This window comes from Coloeus monedula (assembly GCF_965178545.1).
Source record: "Coloeus monedula genome assembly, chromosome: 3".
In the NCBI taxonomy this organism is placed as follows: Eukaryota; Metazoa; Chordata; class Aves; order Passeriformes; family Corvidae; genus Coloeus; species Coloeus monedula.
Genome location: NC_138783.1, coordinates 30,425,324 through 30,447,176, shown reverse-complemented (window position 1 = coordinate 30,447,176; position 21,853 = coordinate 30,425,324). Strand labels below are relative to the sequence as shown.

Here is a 21,853-nt window from a genome sequence, read left to right as displayed (position 1 = left end):
ACCTATGCAGATAATACATTCTCCAGTGGCTTCCACTCTCTCAGGCTAAGAAAAATTTGCAGCAAAACTGCTACAAAGGCCCAGCTGCCAGAGTTGTTCAAGCAGGACTAACAAGCAATAAGACATGCAGTTTACATGTACAGTATCCTTTTTGCCTGCAACCACTGAACTTACTCAACTCAAAGCATCCACAAAGGGCATGAACTTTCAGAATCCTGCCTCACCTTTAGTCCCAAGTATGTAAGGAGGAATGCACAAAGAACCATTTCAGTCTTAGGCCAGAATGATCCTGGGAAGATTGACAGAAAAATCAAAAGGAAGCAGGATATGAACACACACCTCAAAAATTTCCAGTCAATACTAAGATATTTCTACCTTTTTACCTGCACTTACACCATGACTTCAATGCATAATCTCTCCTCAGTTGGCAGCTGGATAGTTTGCATGCCTGAGGTACTGTGGTGAATGGATAAAGGCTCCTTTAGAAGGACAGGCTGTGAATATGAGAAGGGTTTGTGCTCCACACAAGGGAGCAGATCACAGGCATACAACTCTGCTTTGGAGCGCACAGAGCTAGACAAGAGCCCAGGAACTGATACAGCATGCTAACACATTGTGACCATGTATTTGGACCACCCACTCCATGAGGGTGGTCTAACTTTGTGTCAGACTGCCCTGAGAGGCTGTGGAAGCTTCATCCTTGGAGACATTCAAAACCTGACTTGATATACCCCAAGCAACCTGATCTAACTTCAGAGCTGGATCCAGCTTTCAAGTTGGCCGCGTGACTAGAAGGTTGGTCCAGATGGCTTTTAAAGATCCCTTTGAAACTCAATTATCCCTGTGATTCTCTGGGGCCTTCTCCTGCAGTATGCCTGGCCTCTTAAATTATTTATTGTTATGCCTGGCTGTAACAATAGGTTGCTTGCTCCACAATGTCCTGTTTCACAGCTCAGACTAATCAGTGGGTTCACTGGGCAACATCCTTCCTTTTTTTCACATTATCAAGATCATCTGACAAGTTCTTACAGTCATCAAAAATTAAAAATCAAGTTCTTCATGACGGAAGTGGAAAGTGCTTTTATAGGTTTGACGGTTGCAGCAGGGAGACAGGATCCAAGGCCTGATTCCCTGACCACAAGGAAACTTGGGAAGAGATCAAAGAAGAAATTTAATATATGGTAAAGGCAAACCCTGTCTGGAAAGCAAAGTAACAAAGGGGGAAAAGAAGTTGTGAAGCTTTTAATGTTAAGCTCTAAAGAAACAACTGAAAAGAGCCATCGTACACCATCATTTCATTTTCCTGGTGGAAGTAGTCATCCAACAAGACAGGGCTTCACAGAAAGATGTAGGTGCAGAAAATCATCAGGGGCACAAAGTGTAGTCCCCTTTAGGTCCTGAGTTAAGTTTGAATCTAGTTTTGTGGAACAAAAGCTACTTCAAACCTTTAAATGATTTTCAAGGTACTTACCAAAAGTCTGTCACACTGGGAATAAGCAGAGATGGACTGCACTCCAAACAAAAGAGAGTTAAACCTTTAATCTGAACCTACAGGATATTCCTGAATGTTGTCTGAGTCAAGGAAACAAAGACACATAGTTACACTAGCAGAACATGGTAGGGCCTCTTCTGTTATTAACAACAACCTTCACTCCGAAGAAAAAGGCATGATATAGGAAAGAAAGCTGCCCCACAACATGGAGAGACAAGATTTGCATGGCTCTGCTTTCTAGAACAGTGTGGTTGGTGCAGGGAATCCTGAAGCTCCCAAAAAATAATTTGATGATCATAACAAGCAGCTGCCTCTGCCGTGGCAGGCTCAGCCAGGTTCACTAGTGCTCCCTTCATACTTCCTATTAAGAAAAGTCTCAACCCAAAGCAGGGCATCCTGCCTGACCACAGAACTAAGAATGTAGCTCACCCTGGGACGTCTGTTCTTCATCCAGGAACAGAAAGCCCAACACTTCATGTTGATATCCAAAAGTAATATATTACTTTTTTAATATATATGAATATATCCTTAACCATGAAAAACAGCCTGCAAGGCACCTCATAAAATATGAAATATAAACACTGAAAGCAGTGCTGTCAAAAGAACCCAAACTGAATTCCAAGAATGGAATAAGCCAACTTCCAAAGTAGCTGAGAAGTACAATAACAATGGGGACACGCCAATTTACATATACATGAAACAAGTATGAGGGAGAACAAGGTACAAGAGCAAACCCCTCAGGTACTTAGACAGGTAAAATTCCTCAGTCTCACTGACAGAATACATATGATCTTGAATATAAATGTATCCATGGACTACTACTCAAAGACGAGTATTAGATTACCCAAGTAATTAGTTATCATTCCAGCACTCCTGTTTTCCCCTACATCTACATTTTTCAAAACCTGGATTGTAAACAGAGTTGATACATCCAGCACAATCCCTATGCGCATACACTTTATTTACAAAGAATGTAGGCATTCAATATTACATTCAAAAGCTACATTAAGAGGAAACTATTGCAGCCACAAAGTCAAGCACATAAAGGTTAGAAAAAGCCACAACTAAGGATGTCTATAGCACTGATCTACTACCCCACACATATACTGTCTTCAATTACACAAACATGTATTTTTCCCCACAGCAGATACCTAATGTGCACAGAAGGTACAGCACCCATTAAACATGCAGCTACTGAGGACTGTATTTTCTTTTACATTGCTTAGTGTGTAATCCATGGATTGGTATACTGAAATGCTTGCTTGAAACATACCACTATTAATTTCTTCTTGAGTATTATTTATTGTGCTTATTGCAGTAATATCGAAGTTCTTCACAATCATAATTAATTTTGTTAACACCACAGGATATCAGTGAATATTCTACTGATCTCCCATATGTGGGAGGGAAACCCAGAGGTAAGTGTTGATAAAGGAATTCTAGATGCCACATTTGGGAGACCATGATTTCTCAGTTGCTTATGCTGTTCTGATTGACTTTATTTGTGGATCTAAGTATTCAGCACTTTCACAAAGCTGATCCTAGTATCCAAAGTCTGGGCACTCAGAAAATGCAAAAACATGCAATTAAAGGCAATTTCTGAGCAGTTCAATTTAAATCACCAGACTAACATTTTTCTTCCAGCTATGTTCTGCTACAATTGTCACAAATTCTTGCAATCACAAAAAAGGCATCCTACAAATTGTCCTCTCCACCATACTGCAAGTTACGTTTCCAGAGCAGAACAAACACCCTGTACTTTGAAGGAGGCTGATGAAAAAGTAGTAAGTAATTAAGTAATTTAAAATGTAGTAGCTGAAAACAAATACACAACAAAGAAGACAAAATTCCAAAATTTTCCAATTTCTAAGTTTTGGTCATTTGCTGTTGCTACTCATAACAATATTTTATCTTCATACTTGCAGATAATCGAAAGCAAACTTAATCCCTTGGCATCTAAGTAACATCTGACACTGCGGAAGAGCACCTGAGGGTGAGCCCAGTTTCACCTCCCACAGAGGCTCTAAGACCCAAGCTGACAGCTAAGTGCCAGCAGCCTCTCTGTGGACCAGCACTTCAGATGAACGGGCTCCCACCTCAGTAAGTATTTATGTAACCAACTGGCAGAGGAATGTTTCCCTGCAGGAGAGAAAGTCTCCAAAAGGTCTGATCCCACTCCAGGCACCGGAAGTCAGCAACTACTGCAAGCAGCTGGCTTTGCCCCACATTCTCACTCCCCACTCAGCCCCCCCATAGCATTCCCCCTAGACATAATACCTGTGCTTCCACTGCCTTGCTGTCCCACTTTGATTCTGTACTCCTTATTTTTCCAGGTAATTTCCAAACCACGGATTTCTCCTACTGTCATGCAGTTTCTTTGCCTGTAATTTTGAATACCACTGTAACCACTCAATTGCCTGCCTTGCCTTCAGACTAGTTTTCCATTTGAGGCTCCTTATTCGGTTTACAAGTTTCAACACACAACCCATGCTCCCACCAGTTTCAATCTCCAATTTCCTTCATGAGGGAAGCAGCTCCTTATCTAGCATGGGTTTCTCTGCAATCACTTCCTGTTACCGTTTCTTTTTCCAGCATGTTTGCCAAGTACACTGCCTTCACACCAGATTTTTCTCCACTGGCACCTTAGTCCCCAGTCCCTTACCACTTTCAATCATCTTGTCTCCACTGCATTTGAATGGACCATTCAGGTCTTTGTGTCAGTGAGAAGAGGTATAAGCAATATGAAAGAAGATCTCTATTTTAAATCGTGTGCTCAGACCAAACCGTATGTCCCATCCCACAGCAGACAGAAGGCCGCAACACCAGAGATCCTTTCTTTTGCATAATACAGGACTATGTTTCAAGTGTTTTAGCTGTGAAGCTTAAAACAAATCTCTAAGATGCTTAACAGATTATTTTTTGAAATGGCAGTAATTTGGGACAAATTTTTGTCTACTTTCACTAGCAAAAGGCACTTCAGTCAAATGGAGTTCCTGTTCCAAGCTAGTCCTTCCAAAAACATCCTTACAGACTTGGGGAAAAACATTTCTTTTTCCTTGAAGTGCCCTACTTCCACTGAATGACTTGGCAAAAAATTCGCAAACTCCCTCAAAGAGACATTTAAGAGTCAGATGTATATTAATAAGGAAGGACAAATTCTAAACAATAAAAATCTGATGCAAAGGTTTAGCCCACTGTAATGTTAAGATGGGTGATGTGAGACCCATCTGCAATGTCAAAAAAACCCTCATTCAATGTTTTATCAGATATAAATACATCACTTAAAACAGAATCAGTACTAAAACTCAAAATTTCCTTACCCGAACTAAGCAAAGTAGCAGTTTTGTACCAGTGTCACTTGTCTGGCCAACAGATGAAACCATGTTTTTATTTTGTTTCATACATAAGACAGAAAGCAAAACAATATGCTCTTCTTACTGGAAAGCAAGGAAGAAGGCATTACAAATTAGGACATCTCATCCATTTGCCATCTTGAGTGTCTCAAATTATACTTTTAAATAAATCCTGACTTTACCAGGAAGTAAGCATAATGTCAGGACATCAGCAATTTCAGCAGTTAGGTCAACCATTCAGATGTCAAAGCAAGTAACTTTTATTGGGGGTAGGGAAAACAAAAGAATCTCTTCATTAATTCAAGACCTTCACAGTACTGTCTGGAGCACAACAAGAAACTTGGAAGAAGCAGCTTGACTTTTCACACTAGGTTCACAAAGGGATTCTGGCACTTTTCACAGTAAGCATTTTGTGGTGGTGAAGATACCCTTTTACCTCATGATTCAAGGACAGTTACTTGGACATGGAACCCAAATATTGACACAGTCATCAGAACACAGAGTCTTCCTAAGCTGGTGTCTCTCTGTATCATATCAATCTGTTTGTGTTACATAAAGCATACATCTACCAGGTCAAAGATGAAAATATTCCATCTCTAAGGTCAGGGCATGAACCTGGGAAGAATTACACTCCATTACTATCTCAACCAAAGACAGATGTTAGACAAGACTCTTAACAAGTCTCTTACATCCATGCAAATGCCCCAAACTCCGGATTCTATGCACTCACAGCTCTTTTCTCCATGTGATGGATCAGTAAACTCCTGAGAAGGCTCAGCAGAGATGAGCAAATACGATGTGCCTATGAAACTCTGGGAAAATACGGGAAGTGACTGACCACAGCTGTGGCTAGGAAAGTTGACCTTATCATATGACAAGGTGACTAGAGGGGCAGAGTACCCCTTCTACAAGGAAAGGCTGAGAGAATTGGGAATGTTCAGCCCAGAGAGGATGCTGAGGTGACCTTTTAGTACCTGAAAGGGACTGAAAGAAAGATGTTGAGTATTTACAAGGGCACATAGTGACAGGACAAGGGGGAAGGGCTTTAAGCTGAAAGAGGGTGGGTTTAGATTAGGTATTAGGAAGAAATTCTTGACTGTGAGGTGCTGAAGCATTGGCACGGGTTGCCCAAGGAAGTTGTGGCTGCCCCCGGATCCCTGGCAGTGTCCCAGGCCAGGTTAGACAGGGCTTTGAGCAGCCTGGTCAAGCAGAAGGTGTCCCAGCCCATGGCAAGGAGGGTGAAACTAGATGATCTTTAATGTCCCTTCCAACTCAAACCATTCTATGACAAAAGAGACCGAAAGGTGGCTTTTAAGATAAAGGTTTGTAAGTTAGGAGATAGTCTGACTCTCAGCTGAGTGAATCAATTGTATGTGTAAATGTTTGTCCACAAGAGCAGTAAGGGCCTGACTGTCTTCCCAAGGTAACTAGACCAGCATGGGGGAGTGTATCCAGGGCTCAGCCCAACCTAGAGGATAAAAACAGAATGATTAGCCAAAAGAGTTTTGAAGAGAGCAATGGGCTTGAGTTGACTTAAACCCCCTTATGCCTTCCCAGGGACTCCCTGTTGTGATGGTGAGTATATCAATGGGACCCATAATGAGAACCACCTCTGTGTTGTGCTCCAACAGCTCTGTCTATGCTCTATTTCTAAATTGCTTGTCAAACAATTAATAGCTGTATATTTTGAACACCTAAAGAGAACATTTACACAGCTTTTTACAAAAGACTTCTTCCGTCCTTGCAAAAATTTAAAACTTAAATTAAAAGGAAATAATCCCCCTCAAAGTTCCCCAGCGTTGTACCAACACAACAAGACAACTGACATGATACCTAGAGGATACTTTCAAATCAAGTTCTTAGAACTCAAGGGAAATATTTATTGATCTTCTGACTGCTGTGTTTCCTTACCAGATCTAATTATTCTTTAGACAGAAACTGCCAAGAAACAGGATTTGATAGCATGGATTTTGAGCATATTATTTCATGGGTGTTACATTACAACTGTTACAGTGAACAAAATCTTTTGCCCTAATAACTGTGTCAGTGCAGTCCAATCTCCTTCTCAGCTAAAAAATCAAGAGCATTGGCATACCTAGTCTTTTTACTTCACACCTTGACAAAATGCATCAAATCACTAGTGTGTCTCTTCCAGTATCTGCTCTTCTATGTTTTACTCACAGATGTGTCAAGATGAGTAACAAGCACAGCAAGACAGTCCCCAGCTCAATACCTGCCCTATACGGAAGTACAGAGCAAGAAAGCCTTTCTGTATAATAGGAGAGGTTTTCTACAAGTTAACAGAGTTTAATTAATTAGTGTAATTCTAGCACAGTTCCTCTGACAACATAAGCAGAATACCTTTGTTGTCAGATATTCTGCTCAAGTTGTCAGAGCACATGTAACACATTCTGCTTCAACTTGCTTAAACTTTTGACAAATAAAAAAGCATTTTATCACACTTTTAATCCTAAAATGGACTAGACCTTTAGAGAGATATGGAAATCATGTAAGCTCTACCATTAAAAGAACAATCATTATAAGGACACCAGTACAGATTTTTGTGACATTGCAAATGATAATTATTTACAATATAAGGAAATAAAAAATAATTGATCGTTTCAGTAGTGGCATTCTTTTTGTTGTTGTTCTGCTCTTCGTCCCACTCTTTCCATGCAGCAAAGGGAAAGATAGAAGATAGAAAAGGAAACTGTAATTCTTAAAACTAGTATTTCACCACATTTTACATGTAAGAGTTTATAAAAATAAGAAAATAAAGGGACTTGCCCATGGACACTGGTAGTCCTAAAAGACCATATCAATCTAAACACAAGTCTGCACACTGGAAGACCATCTCAATACTGGTCAAACTTCAGCAGTACCAGTCTCTCTCATATTCCCAGTCACTGAGAATCAACTGCCCATCATTCACAAATGGAGAATCACCAGACTTGAAAAAAGGTGGCCAAAGCCAAAGCTACTGTCATTGCTCAAAGAACAGGTGATAGAGTACTTCTCTGATCACAAATCTGGGAAAGTAAGCACTGCCGTCAGTTCCATAAGATCAAGTTTTTCACATCAATACTTGTACTATCTTCTAATCTCTCACACTCCAACACTCAATTTGCCCTTCTGATTTAAGTGCTGAAGAACTGTTTGTGCAGCCATGCTGTTCCCTGACTCAAGAGGACTGATGAAGTCCAAAAAAAACACCTGCCACCAAGAACAGACTGGCTTAAAACTACATCAGTATGCAGACCCGGTTCACAATACAACTGCTCAGACAAATGTGCCAGCAAAACTTGCTTAGGTGACACAGCACTGCAACAGGGATTGTTGGAAACGCAACACAGAAACCCCCAGCCAGTTAAAGACTGTCTTGTGAAATGTTAGGCTAATTTTCATTTCTTGACTAGGATGTATGGAAACACTTCTTTCATCTTGCTTTTGTCCTTTTTTACATTGTTTATTATCCAGATGGCCACTCCTGAGAATTCTTACAACAATTAAAAATCTGGCAATGCTTTCTGGCATTTTCAGATACGATGACATGCACGTATGTTCAAGATGATGTGCCCTACAAGTCTGATTTTCCTGGCTGCCTGTTCTAGAACACATGCAAATGAAAAACTTCAGACCTTAACACAGCCCTCTGAAATTAACATAATAATGTATTCCCATGCAGAAACATTTCTACCCCTCCACCTTGCCAAGGTGGCTTTGGACTGAGCCCATATCTACCACTGATGACATACTGAAGAAACAGAACAATTTTGAGAAGATCAAATTCATTGTTATTTTAGAATAACAATGTTATTCTAAAATGTTATTTTAGAATTTGTTATTTTAGAATCAGTTTAAGATGACAATCAGTCACATAAGAATAGAAATCCCGGATAGGAAGGAAGAAAACTGCAAGAACACCCAGGATGGTTACAGAGTATAAATCCTTTCTTTCTATATGCATTAAAAGAAAGTTGTCTTCGGTATCACAGTTCTGAAAAAAAAGAAACCAATTCTTCTTAAAATATGTGGCAGCTGTTGAAATGCACTGTTACTAAAATATGATAATAAAGCAAATGTTGGACAGTTTTTTATTAAGAGATGCATTTGTCTTGGGTACCTAATATTGCGGTGTCACATAGTGGATCACACCCACCTCTAAATACACCTACCATTCCAAAATCCCCTCTATATAGTCTATAGCTGACTAGTAGTAACACTTACGGCTTTAACATCAGTCAGACTGGAAAATGATCAATTTCCACAGTGAAAGAACTTCAGAAACAGTTTCAAGTGATTCTGAGCCCAGCACTTTCCACAGCACAAAATCCACTTCATGTCTAACCACCTTCCAGTCCTCTGCACACAATGCAGTTCCTTCTCCAGCTCTCACTTGAGTCACAAACCAATTTCCCAACTCTGCAGAGGAAGCAATGGCTGCTCTGGCTGCAGTTAATAGCAGGAAACAGGCCAACTCTGCAGTGCTCAAAAAGGCACCTTGCCAAGGCCGCTTGCCTCTGTTCCATCACTCCCAAAGCCACTGCTGCACGCTGCAGGAAAAACTCTTACATTAAGGTACACTGCTGGACTAACAAGTGTCAGGGGACTACTGAAACAGCCAGAAGGGAGGCGACTATGTTCCCTGTTGTGTGATAGAAGACAGTCTTTAGGTGACTTACAGATGATTCAAAAATGTTAAGACTTTTGGTATTTTGATATGGAAACCATGCCATACATGGAAAAGACCTCCTTTACCATGAATCTAGCTCATTCAAAGTGTTTTTCTTACTATTACATGAAAACACAGGAATTTTTAATCCACCCTTACCTTTTTTTCCCCAGCTTTCTACACTTTACAGAAATCTTTCAACTATGCCAATTCTTCCATGTTTATTTCCAGTGATGTCTAATCCAGTGTGAGAAAAAAAATCAAAGATCACAACTACTCATGACTATTTCAAACTAAATAAGAAATGAAGGACAGATCATATGAAACAAAATCACATCTTGCAAGATGAAAGACTTAAACAAAACATCAGCTTCTACTGCAAAATTCAGGACCACACCAGAAACCCAGATGCCTAAATCAGCACACCCATCTCTACCAAATTAAAATAATCTATCTTCTAAATACTTCCTCTGCAGAAAAAATGAAGGTAAGAGATCTGTTTCCAGATGCTGCCCATCTGACTCAAGAAAAGCCAGCTGACTGTGCACAATGTATTACTGTTTTAGAATACATGACTATTATGCCCTTTTTATTCCTCACCTAAGCTGATCACCTGGTTTCACATTCCCAAAGGAAAAGCCAAGAAAGTCTTATGAAAAGTTAATACTTTGTTTTATAATTTGGCCACTCCAGCATCTTTAACAGTTCAAAGTTCATGAAAGCAACTTTCCTTAAAACTATTTTCCTTCACAGGACAGTCTTAAAAAATATGGAGATTCCAAAAATCTACAATAAAGGTATTGGTAAGTTGCTGACTCAGTGAATTCCAATTTCTGCTGTTCTGGTAGCAAAGAATTTTAATGAAGATACTACTGTATATAATTTTAATAAAGGAAGGATCCAAATTTCCCTAACATGTTCTTCACCAAAGTATAGCTCTTGAACTGTGTGGCCCTACAGGTAACATGTGCAGCCTGTGGGGAAAGGTACTCCTCAGTCCTAGACACAGGGAAGAAGAAAGAATATTCAGAATGAGGAGACAACCCATGGGTATGTTTTGTCTCTTGTCCACAAAGTGCCCCCTACAGGGTAGGATTTTCCTACCAGCTTCCTCCATTTCCACCTCATCCCACACCACACACTCCTGCTCACAAGCTTTGATTTGTTTAGCTGCAAATTCCTCAAGCCTGTTACATCACTGCATTAGCAAACTTAGACATACAGTTTAAAAGCACACATTTTGACAGGACTCACTGCTAAGACTTCAGAAAAATGTCTAAAAAATGTCCTGCAGAGTTTTGTTACATTACTTGCTATGTATTTCAAATGAAAATAGGAATTGCCAAACTAGATTAGAAAACTAGACATTCCAGTTTGTAATCCTTCCAGCAGTAAATACCAGATGCCATACACAAACAAAATAATCCTAAAGCTGACACTATCAGACATCCCAACCACAAGAAAACTCCTGCTTTGAAGTATTTTTGGAGCTATAACTAAAACAACATAAATACAAGCCATTCCCTGAAAGAACAACCCCATTCTTCCTCACCTGTGTGTACCAGCGCTAGGAACTCTGTGACCACAAAATAGGTTGGTGCAGCAATCTACTCCAACAGAAAACTTATTTATTTGGTGGAGTTAGCCTTCCACTGGGTTGGCCAACTCAACTCACCCAAATGCCAGATCCTATGAAGTAGCAGATAATTTGGTAAACCTTTTTTTTTTTTAATTAGCTTAGGTACAACATGAAAGCAAGCCAAGAGAGACATGAAGTCCTTTACAAGACAAGCAGCAATAGCAATGCTGGAAAGGGACAAGAGGAACACGGCTGTTCCACTCAGCAGCAAATTGTACTAGACTGGTTTAGCTTGAAGAATTTAGCTCTTAAGAAACTTAGGCTACAGCTACACTGAGCCAGTTTAAATCATAACAGCCCAGGACCACCCTCCGCTTTTTTCCACACATGCATTCTTGTCCATTCCTGTGCAACAATGTTCTGCATGTCTGATTCAGTAACCATCTCACCAAGTTCAGTCCACCATAGAAGCAGAAAAAACCTATTTATACAGCTTTTTTTTTTTTTTATCTCAGCTTTTGCCTTGGAAATCTACAGAGTAGTACTGCCACTGTGCAAAAGAAAAAGGAGTGCATGGCTTGGGTAAGCAGACACCTATTTAAGTAAGGCATAGTTGATTTCAAAATATAGTTAATAGTTAATTTCAAAAAATATTTGTTGAACTTATTTCCAAAACTGTTTAAGCATAGATCAGTTTAAGAATTTCCTTTTAGACTAAAAAGGGAAAACTTTAATTCTACATCTCTTAACTTGCTTTTACAATCACTTTTGGACTCATGCTGTGTTGAGGTATCTAATATGGATCTTGAGCTGCTTGCAGGTTCATCATCTGGCCAGTGATATTGGAGCTGAGTGGGATGCTTAGGATTTTGGGTCATCCTGAGTTTCAGCTGCGAAAGAAAAGGAACCAGCAGGGACTGCTGGGCCTACACTGTTGGTTTGCCTTGGGAATCCAGCCACACTTCCCATCCAGCCCTGCAGTACAGCAGAATCCTGCCCAAAGGACTGGCTGCCGCTGAGTCCACTGAGTGAAACAACCCCACCTCCTCCCTCTCTTTCCCTTTGGCCATGGCAAATCTTACCATTTCTGACAGACCCGAATTTTGTACATCTCAGCATCACAAAAGCTTTACACATCTGTCTTTGGCCAGGGCATCAGTGATACTTGCATCAGTGTGCTCTACTGTCAAGGTACAAGCCATGTGGTTTGTGGAAGGGACAACTTTCACTTGTATCCCACCATTCTGCTCAATTTTCCTAAGTTTAGAAGTGTCTTTTCCACTCTATCCCTGTGAAGTAAATAATTTTAAGCTTTTTAATATCCTATGCTGAATTTTTGGTCTCTGAAGTCTCCAGCCATATTCCTGACAGTTAGTAAGTCCACAAGAAGGATTACTGACTCTATCATCTACAGAAATACCACATTTTTGAGGTTTTAAATAGCATCCTGTAATATTCAACTTGACTGTGTAAATTTAACATTCTTCTAACAATCTACTTAAGAAATTGCCTTGGTTTTAAAGGACAAAAAAAGCTCTAATCAAAGTGTGAATACGTGAAAAAAAACCCAACTATTACTTCCTTCAATATCATGTATTACCTTCAGAGTTTGAGCCTTGAATTGCTAAGCTTTCAAGACAAATAATGATAGAAAAGGGAGCAAAAGCACATTATTATCCACTGAAGATACCCTCTCTTCATCACCTCCTCTATGTCGTAGAAAATTTTCCTCAACCTGGATCACTCACACAGCAGTAGATAACAAAAAGGGTACAGAATGCACTACCTCCTGGATTTTGTTCCAGGACACCTTTTCCTAGGCCAGCTGAGGATCTTAACAAGGAAAATGAAACACAAAGCTTTTGATTGTGTCCTCCAACAGAAATCTTTATCAAAGCATGTGCAAAGCTCTAGAAAAAACAGAACTGGAAAATTAAGAGGGAAGATTTTTCATCTCTCTCCACGAGAAAGAATTGTTTGACACAAGACAATTCCCACCCCTCAGAAAAAAAATGAAATAAACCCACAATTAGACAGTCCAGACTGTTTATAACAAAATTTCTATCCACAATCTTCCAGTATTTTTATCTCACTCCTTTTCAAATGGTCAGTTATTTACATCATATTGAATGAACACTTTGTATGAGAATAATTTCCCTTTTCTTGCATTTTTTTCTAGTAATTTTCTTAATTTTTCTCATCCTTGTACTATAATTTCCTCAATATTAGTTTTCCAACTTGCACTACTTGTATCTTTTTCCTTGCAATACACAGTGCTAGAAGACATTAGACAGAAGAGACCAGAAAGGTCCACAATTTACACTTGCCCTATTTAATTCCCCCAAAAATAGACAGAAGACAGGAAAGAAGAAATCACCAAGAAATAAAAACAGTACTGAAATGCTGAAGGACTAATTATGCATCTCAGAGACTGCAGCTACAGTCCAGGATGGCTGCGTTCCCATGACACGCTGTCCAAAGGAAAGCACGCTCAGAGCTCAGATTTTCTGACAAGAAGTTACCTTGATTTGAAGACATCCAACAGAATTTCAATCTGTGATAAAAATCATAAGACTCCTCAAATTAAAAGACAAAATAGTTAAACAGAAGTTCAGTAATACCAGAATAAAAAATACAGGGTTTACCACTCATATGTTTTATACTTGATTGATTCATGCAAAAGAGGGTATAAATTCTGACCAAAGTTCTTCCCCAGAGTCAGTTTTATGATTCCCTTCCTACGCATGATTTCCCAAAGATGAACAAGGTATACCTAGCAGCCTCTTCTTCACAGCTGAAGGTACTTTTGTATTTTATTCCCAGAAAATTACTCTAACACAACTTTCAGAAATGTAATTCTGCCCTGGGTCTCCAGTGATACATTTTTTGGCTGAAAAATGGGAAAGAGGAATGAAAGAGTTAAAGGTAAAGAAATAACACTGCAGTCTCCCTACTTTAGGAAATCCAAACTAAAAAATGCTGAAACAAAAATAAATTGTAAGTGTTACACAGCTTGACATTGGTGGTATTAGTATCTTCCTATCACATAAGCTTACTAGCTATGGAATCCTTTTACTTAACATTTCTAATGCAACTTAACATCTTGGTTTTCCTTTTTAATCACCACAGGGGAAAAAAAAAGCTTATAGGAAAATAGAACAGAAATCTTACCATTTAGTTTTAAACACTGTAAATTGTAGTAATAGTTCAAATTATGTGATGCACATACTTTGTTTATCAGCACTGTTCCTTTTTGGAATTCACATAACTCCACATCTGTACAGCAGCGCGCTTTAGTTACGTCACATTATAACCTCTAGTTCCATGACACTTTGTACTGTTCATTGAAAATTCCTTTTAGATTATTTCCAGTGTTTTCTATTTTGGAGCCAGAACACAAACAGAAGAAAAAAGTCCCTCTGAAACTCTTAAATGTGACCCACAAAGTTCAAGTAGTGAAGCAAAAATTAAGCTCCATGATTTCTTATTCATTCGGAGGTCCCATAGTCCCTATCTTGGACTCACCAAAATGAAACAACCCTCCTCTCTTTTCTGCAGAGGGAAGGCAAAAATGGTTCTAATGCAAATGAGCAAATCGAACAATTATATTTGATTAACATAATAAATTCTTTAAAAAATGGTACGACGTACATCTACATGACTTAGATGATGAATGGTAGGTAGTCTGGGATACATGGAATTCATTATTAAATAGTACAGATGCTTCATTTTACAACCTTTTTCCAAGTACCCTTTCAGCACACTCCCAGCCTTAGCTCATTCTTACCAAGATTTCCATCCTCAATGGTCAGCACCACTTCATCCATCACCAAGGCCCGGAAATCCAGCTCCTCTTCACAGCACTTGGCCTTCAGTGCTCTCAGGATCTCCTGCTGAGGGTAATCTTCTCTGATGCGACGGTCTGTTAAGAACCACAGCCTGGGAGCAACTGAACTGCACATCTTGGACTTGTCTTGCAACCTTCAAGGTCTCCTTCCAATGGAACTCCTGGACAGTGGAGAAGATGAGACCCTGTTAGAGTACATAGGATCTTATCTTCATGATCCCAGCTGTACTAAGTCCCACTTCCTCTGCACAAGTCAGTCCATTTCAACAGACTGCAACTTCCAACCTCCAAGAAGCAAAATAATGTCTACACACATTCTGCAACCAAAAGTACCAACAACAGAAACAAATCCATTTACATTCCATGGAATATTAAATGGTGGAAACTAGGTCTTGGTCCTCATCCCAAGTTTCTCCTCGAGAAGTACACAAAGATATAACTACTGGTACTGGCAGTAGCATTCCTCTTTCTTGACAGTATTAAGAAGCATGCAAAGAACAGAAAACAATCTGAATGGCCATGTCTGAAGGCCAGAATTTCAACTTCATGATTGGCATAATTCCTTCAACTGAAATAACTCCGCCCATCTCCTAAAACACCCAGTGACAGACTTGATTTGTCTCTTTCCACCACATATGGGAGAGAGTAGAGTGTGACAAACTCTTTATGATAAAAAGCAGACCGGAAGAACAGAAATTAATTACCACAGAATGTTCCAGATAACTATTTAGGACTGATTTGGTCTTACAAATATTTCACATCTCCTGTAAGATATACCTAGAAATATATCTAGTAGTATCCAGAACACATAATAATGGAAAAACCAATGGAACAAGGAGCACCAACAAAATGTCAGGAATACAGAACATTAACACATGTAAAATACAGCAAAATCAAGGCCAGAATTTCAGTGCTAGCCCTTTCTTGGTTCAAATAATTTTTTTTTATATCACCTTTATTCATAAACAGCACTAATGAATTCAGGACTAAGAAGAGAAAACACGGTTCAAACTGAAAAAGTTCAGTGGGGTTACAACTAATAACAGCAAGGTACTGCTCCTTTTTGCTTTGAATACAGAGGACTTGGGCTATCTTTGACTGAATATATTTTTACTGAAATATTTTAAAAGCTGTAAAACAATCACAGGTACATTAATGGACTACTCCTTTACATTCAAGAAAGACAAGCATGGTGTAAGGAGTAAGAATTCTGGAGAAAACCAGAACGGTTTTCTGTGTCACCTTTAAACTTTCCTATTAAAATAAAGAGGCAGAAATCATCCTTTTCACCAATATAACTGACATGAGTTCCTAGCAGAACTGAACTCTGAGATAGAAACAGGAGTTTTGCTTGGTAGTCCTAATGACTGCTGCCAGCAGGCAATGTAAATACAAAACCACCTTTAGTATATAATTGCTATCGCTTGATATTACAAAGAATTTTAGTTTCTGCAGCAGGTCTTGGGACAAAAGGATTGTTTAGTTACAACCATAAGAACCAGCTAGGTTTCTCTAGAATTAAAAAACATTTCTCTTTTCTACTAGTACAGCTTTTTCTTAACAAGAAGACAAAATTTTAAGTGCACATTTTTATTCCTGGTACTGAGAACCATAGTAACAACAAGCAGAGACTGTGACTTTTTCTCCATTGATTTGGTAAGTGAGGTGCAACAATAAAGCCAAGGACTACAGTTCTTCATACTAACAGACTGAAAAAAAGCAGAAGCTAGGGAAAGACAATCACAGATCCAAACCAGTCCTTGACAGCAGTCAAGATGTTCAAGGTAAAGCAGGAAAAAGAGTGTTTGCTCCGCGCAGAAAAATGGGTGTGGGAGGTTATAAGGAGTATCTTTTGATCTCTCAAAGAACCTCTTTGTTCTTCAAAGCAGCTCGAAGTGAAAAGGGTAAGATGAGGCTTGGGCTGGCAATGGCTGACATCTATCAGATCCTGCCCCACTTCTGTCTCCCTCAACAATGGATTCCTGGACGCGGTAGTTTACACGGAACTTCCTGGAACAACATCCTGGGCTAGGCAGCGGGACAGGCTGCGTTTGGCAGGAATGCCCCCGCTGCACGCCCATTCCAGAGGCCGCGGGCACTGCCCCTCGGCGCTGCCATTTGCAGAGGGGCTGGCGAGGCCCAGCAGCGCCACCTGCCGCCCCTGCCGGGCAGCGCCGCTCTGCCCCGGCCCCGACGGGCGCATCCCAGAGAACAGCCGGAGAACGCCGAGGGCATGGAAAAACACACCACACACACTTCCTCGGCGATAAAAACAAAAACATAAATCAGAAACCATCACGTCTTTCCAGCCTGCTTGGGGTTTTACTTCGGCTTTTTGTGGTTTGAGGCTTTTCCCCCCTCAGTACTGGTTCTAACGCGGATATAAGAACCAAGTACTACTTTCTCCCCATTTTTGCTTTTTTTGCCAATCTGCTTCAATTTTCCTCAAACCTGTTCTCTACGTGACCCCACCTTCACCCCCTTAAATACACCATCATGTCTCCCTGTCATTTCAGCACTTAATTTCTTAAAAATCAGCAAAGGGTCAAAGAAGAAAGAAAAAAAGGTATATCCTTCTCTTTCCTCCATCTTCTACTTTTGAAAGAAGTTACAACATCGTCAAGAAGGACCATCCATATATATCAATGGGCACATTAGACCAGCATGTGTACAAAAATGCCTTGGCTGTGGCTATTCATCTCCCTCCTAATACTGCATCTCGTTTGCTCAAAATCTTAATGGTTTTATAAACCTATATCCAAAAGCTCCCATCTTATCACAAGAAAGGCAGGTAACAATCTGAAGTCTGGAAGTAAAGACTAAGAAGCTCACTTTAGAACAAGCTACAAGCCAGCAGCAGAGGCAGAAACCAGCAATCCTAACTCTTGGATCCTTTGCCTCCAACCCAATACCATACTTTTCTTCCGCCCAAAAGAATTTCTTTTCCACACTAACATTCTGCTCCTAAAAACAGAATATATTCATCAGTTTCAGCCTCACCTTATAATCTACTTTGATTGTGTAAGAAGTCTCACATAACAGAACTTGCAATTTACCCTATTAACCTAAACATCTTAAAAATCCCTCCCATATTCTCAAGAAAACGGTTTGTAGGAGGAAAGTTGGCCTTGCAGTCAGATGCACAAAAGCATTAAGCTCTGAAGTTGAATATTATTGCCAGAACTCTTCCCTGAAAACCAACTCCACCCATTTCAATCTAAAAGACACAGCCTCAGACAATGCTGGGTGTGCATAGAATACTTCCTAACCCGTGAGAGCATCTCTTGCAAAGTAACTATGGTATATATAAGGGGAAGAGCAGATGTTTAAATAACTTCAAGATGGCCACTTCAAGTGCAGTTTTCACTCAAAGCCACTACAATCAAAGTAAGCACAATCTTTCAATAACTACTTCACAGATTTATGGAATTAGACAGCAAAAACCAACCACAAACTTAACTGCATGTAACAGGCTGGGAGAGGGAAAAAGGGTGGTATCAAAGGAAAAGGTCTGTGGTAAAAATCAAACTGCGTGTCATGCCGGCCGAGCAGACACTGCCACAACTGCTTCAGGAAGACACTGCGTGGAACAGATTCCAGAGGGAATGAACTCTCACCTCAACTTTCAGCTGTGGCACCCTCGTAATTGCTTAAGCCAGGCCTTACTCCAGCAATCACACAGCAGTTTCCTTCCCTCCCCGGCACATGCAAACCTATTTCCTCCCACATTCCTTCAATTTGCAGTACACCTCTAGCAGCTGTTCTAACAAAAGCACTCACTGTGCTCCTTTTTGACTTTACATCATACATGAATATGTTTTATTGAAATAACAGGGAATTCAGCCAATCAGATCAGCTGCCTAGAGAGATCTGGAAATCTTCTCTGAAGACCACTTTTTGCCTTGAAGGAGGTGTTCTCTTCAGAGAGAAGATTAGACACCTCACTCACCCTCCAGGAATGGGAGATTGGTCTCCATGGCTCATTTACTCATTCTCCCCATTTCAACACCCAAAAGTAGAAGAAAAATAGACTAGTTTTTCTTTTTCATCATGATGCATTTACCTTAAGATGAAACAAGAAACCCACTATCAGGATATACTAATCAATTTATGTATTATTGATAAATGTGTAAGATAAAAGGTATCTAGTATGCAAAAAAAAAAAGCTCAGTATTCTTTTTATTCAGAATGCAACCACTCAATGCTTTTGTAAACTAAAAAGTCTAGGTCGTGTCTTCCCTATAGGAATGATGAATGGAATCCCAGATGTTTCATAGGATCAAGGATCAACGTGATCTAGCTATTTCACCTGCTTGACCTGTGTTCTGATGTTGCACCACACACCCACTGACTACAGCGGGATCTGGGAAACAAGTTAGTGGAACAGTTATTACCAGCAGCCCCTCCCAGAATCACCCCTTTTTTAGAGCTTGGCTCAGACTCTCAGTTACAGCACTGTTCAGATAACACAAACTCCACAGATTGCAGTGGTTAACAGAGACGTAAAACCTAATCTTAGTTTTAGCATATCTCTAGGCATGTTTAATCCCTACAGCTGAGATACTGACAATAAAAATCTCAGGGAAGGGAGAAGGAATGAGCAAGAGACTGACAGTCACAACCGCCATGGGAAATGGAGAACCAGGAAAAACAGTGCTCCAAGCACTTGCCTCACTATGAGTAACACCAACAACATCATTAATGCTTATGCCTTAATACTTATTTTCAGAACAGTGCTATTCAAGCTGGAAAAGGTATTTTGACTTCCTTTTCATCACTAATTAGCTAAGGCTTGAAACTGAGTAAATATTTCCAACAAACCAATCGTCTCTACCACTACAGCAGTTTCTAGAATGGCAGGAAGGCCACATTTCTAGACAGCGAAGACCTAAGAATGGTTGGCAGATGTTTGCAAGTTATATCCTTCAGGAGACACCTCAAGGCAGATCTGAATTATAAAGTCAATTTCAGATAGCAGACCAGTTACACAGCTAATGAACAGTCATCCAGCACATGACCCAGCATGTAATCCATCATACACTGTCATGGAAGTCTCTGTCTCATCTTAATGAGAAGAAAGCAGTATTTGAAACATCCCAGAAATAGGACTTTCTATGTCATAGGGAGACCAGGTCTGCACACAGCTGTTTCAAGCATAAAGCACAAGTGGTTTTTTTTTTCCACAAAAAGATACCAGAATGATAATCATCTAAAGAAAATGTTAAGGAAATATGTATGGATGATGAATATATCACATGGTGATAGAGAAAAGAACTGACATCTTTAGAAAAATAAATCCAAGATAAATCAACTCGTTCCTGACAATGCTGCTTCATGGTGATGCTTAAGGCCAACATCAAGAAAAATTCCTCTTTTACGTACCAGAAACTAGTTTTCCTAAGACTGTCACATAACTGTTTGAGAATCTTTGGAAAGAACACATTTTTAAAAGCTGAAGAATCTGAAAAATTAAAATATTTATTTAAATGCATTTTATATAATATATTGAAAAGCTGCAGCACAATCTGTCCACTGCTGCTGCATTATCATCCACCCCCTACACATGCATCGGAGAATTGAAAGTCTCTGCGGGCAGGTGAACCCCAAGCACACCTCTTTGAAAGCACATCACAGTATTCACCTCCTTTTCCCTTTGAGATTCATAGACTGCAACAGCCAAAGGATATGGGAATACATTAATTGTTCCCATTCATTCCCACCCCTGCAGACGGGCAACTACACTCCCCATGATGGCTTTCATCTCCTTGTCTCCACCTTAGCACCGAGTGATGTTCAAGATGCTAGCAGCAATCCTCCCAGGCACAGCTGCCTCTGAAAGGCGGACATCCACACCCCCATCTTTCCTTCTCTGTGTTCATGCTTGCAGGTAGAAGGCAAGATTCCTCATTCACACACCCCACTTCCCGAACACCACCAAATAATCCATTCTCTTTCCTCCCTGCAACATGAGCCCAATACTGGTCAGCATCAGCCACCCTTCTACTTCGGTCTTGGTATTTTTTCCAACAACAGGCTCTCAGCTTTTTCACGCCCCTCCACTGTCCCTGTGTGCGCACGCACAGCCGTGTGCAAATAAAACACACCATTTCCTCCCACATCGGCTGCTTTTCCACCTGTGCCAGGTTCCCCCGCAGTGTGGTACAATACCCCCTCTCCTCCCCGATCCGTGTGTACACAGCCAGTTTTCCCTCCTCCCTTCCCCCACCCCACAGTCTCTGTGCATGCCTCTCCCAGCGCATGGAGTGGGGGAAGGGAAACATGCATTGCGTGAATGAATGGGCTGAAGAGGCTTACCAGAAATTTGGTGAGGAAGGAGTGGAAGACGAAAAAGACACTAAAGATGGGTGTTTCCTTCAGCGTGCCAAGTGCTGCTTCAGTTCTGGCTCCCTTAAGGAGGTCACGTGTCTTGCTAGGTACCCCTTTTCCTGGGTCCTCTACTAACCAAAAAGGGTGGCCAGGAAATCTTCTGGATGCCTCTCTGCACTACACCCCAAAGGAGGGAAGGGTACTACTGCAGCTCCCAAAGCAAGCACGCGATGATAACGTTCTCCTGGTCCTGTCAGGCACTGTCTAGCGAATGCCTTTGGGACCAGGGTAGATTTCTGAGGGAGGGAAGGGGGAGTAAATGAATGTTTAAAATAATTCCCAAATTGTTCTCCCCTACGGAGCAGGGAAGGATGGGAAGGAGTAAAAAGAGTACTGGTGAACAGCTGTAGCTTTCTATGTAAAAGAAACTCAATCCTTGTGTCTCTGCTTCCTCAGAACTAAACCCCTAAATGACTGAAGTCACCAACACCTAGAGGAAAAAGAAAAAAGAAGAAACATCCCTATTAGATATAAACATACAAAGGTATGAAATAAAGATAAATTAAATCCCAAAGGAAGAAAA

General features: G+C 40.3%; 1 protein-coding gene across 1 annotated transcript in view; it reads right to left on the bottom strand.

The window, feature by feature from the left end:
• RIMKLB (ribosomal modification protein rimK like family member B) overlaps positions 1-15,058 on the bottom strand; it is a gene marked incomplete at its 5' end in the record, with an annotated part of 32,177 nt that extends 17,119 nt beyond the window's left edge. The window contains one exon of the mRNA XM_082277378.1: positions 14,884-15,058. Within this exon, the coding sequence (XP_082133504.1) occupies positions 14,884-15,058 (175 nt within the window). The remainder of the gene's footprint in view (positions 1-14,883) is intronic.
• Between the last annotated feature and the right edge of the window lie 6,795 nt (positions 15,059-21,853).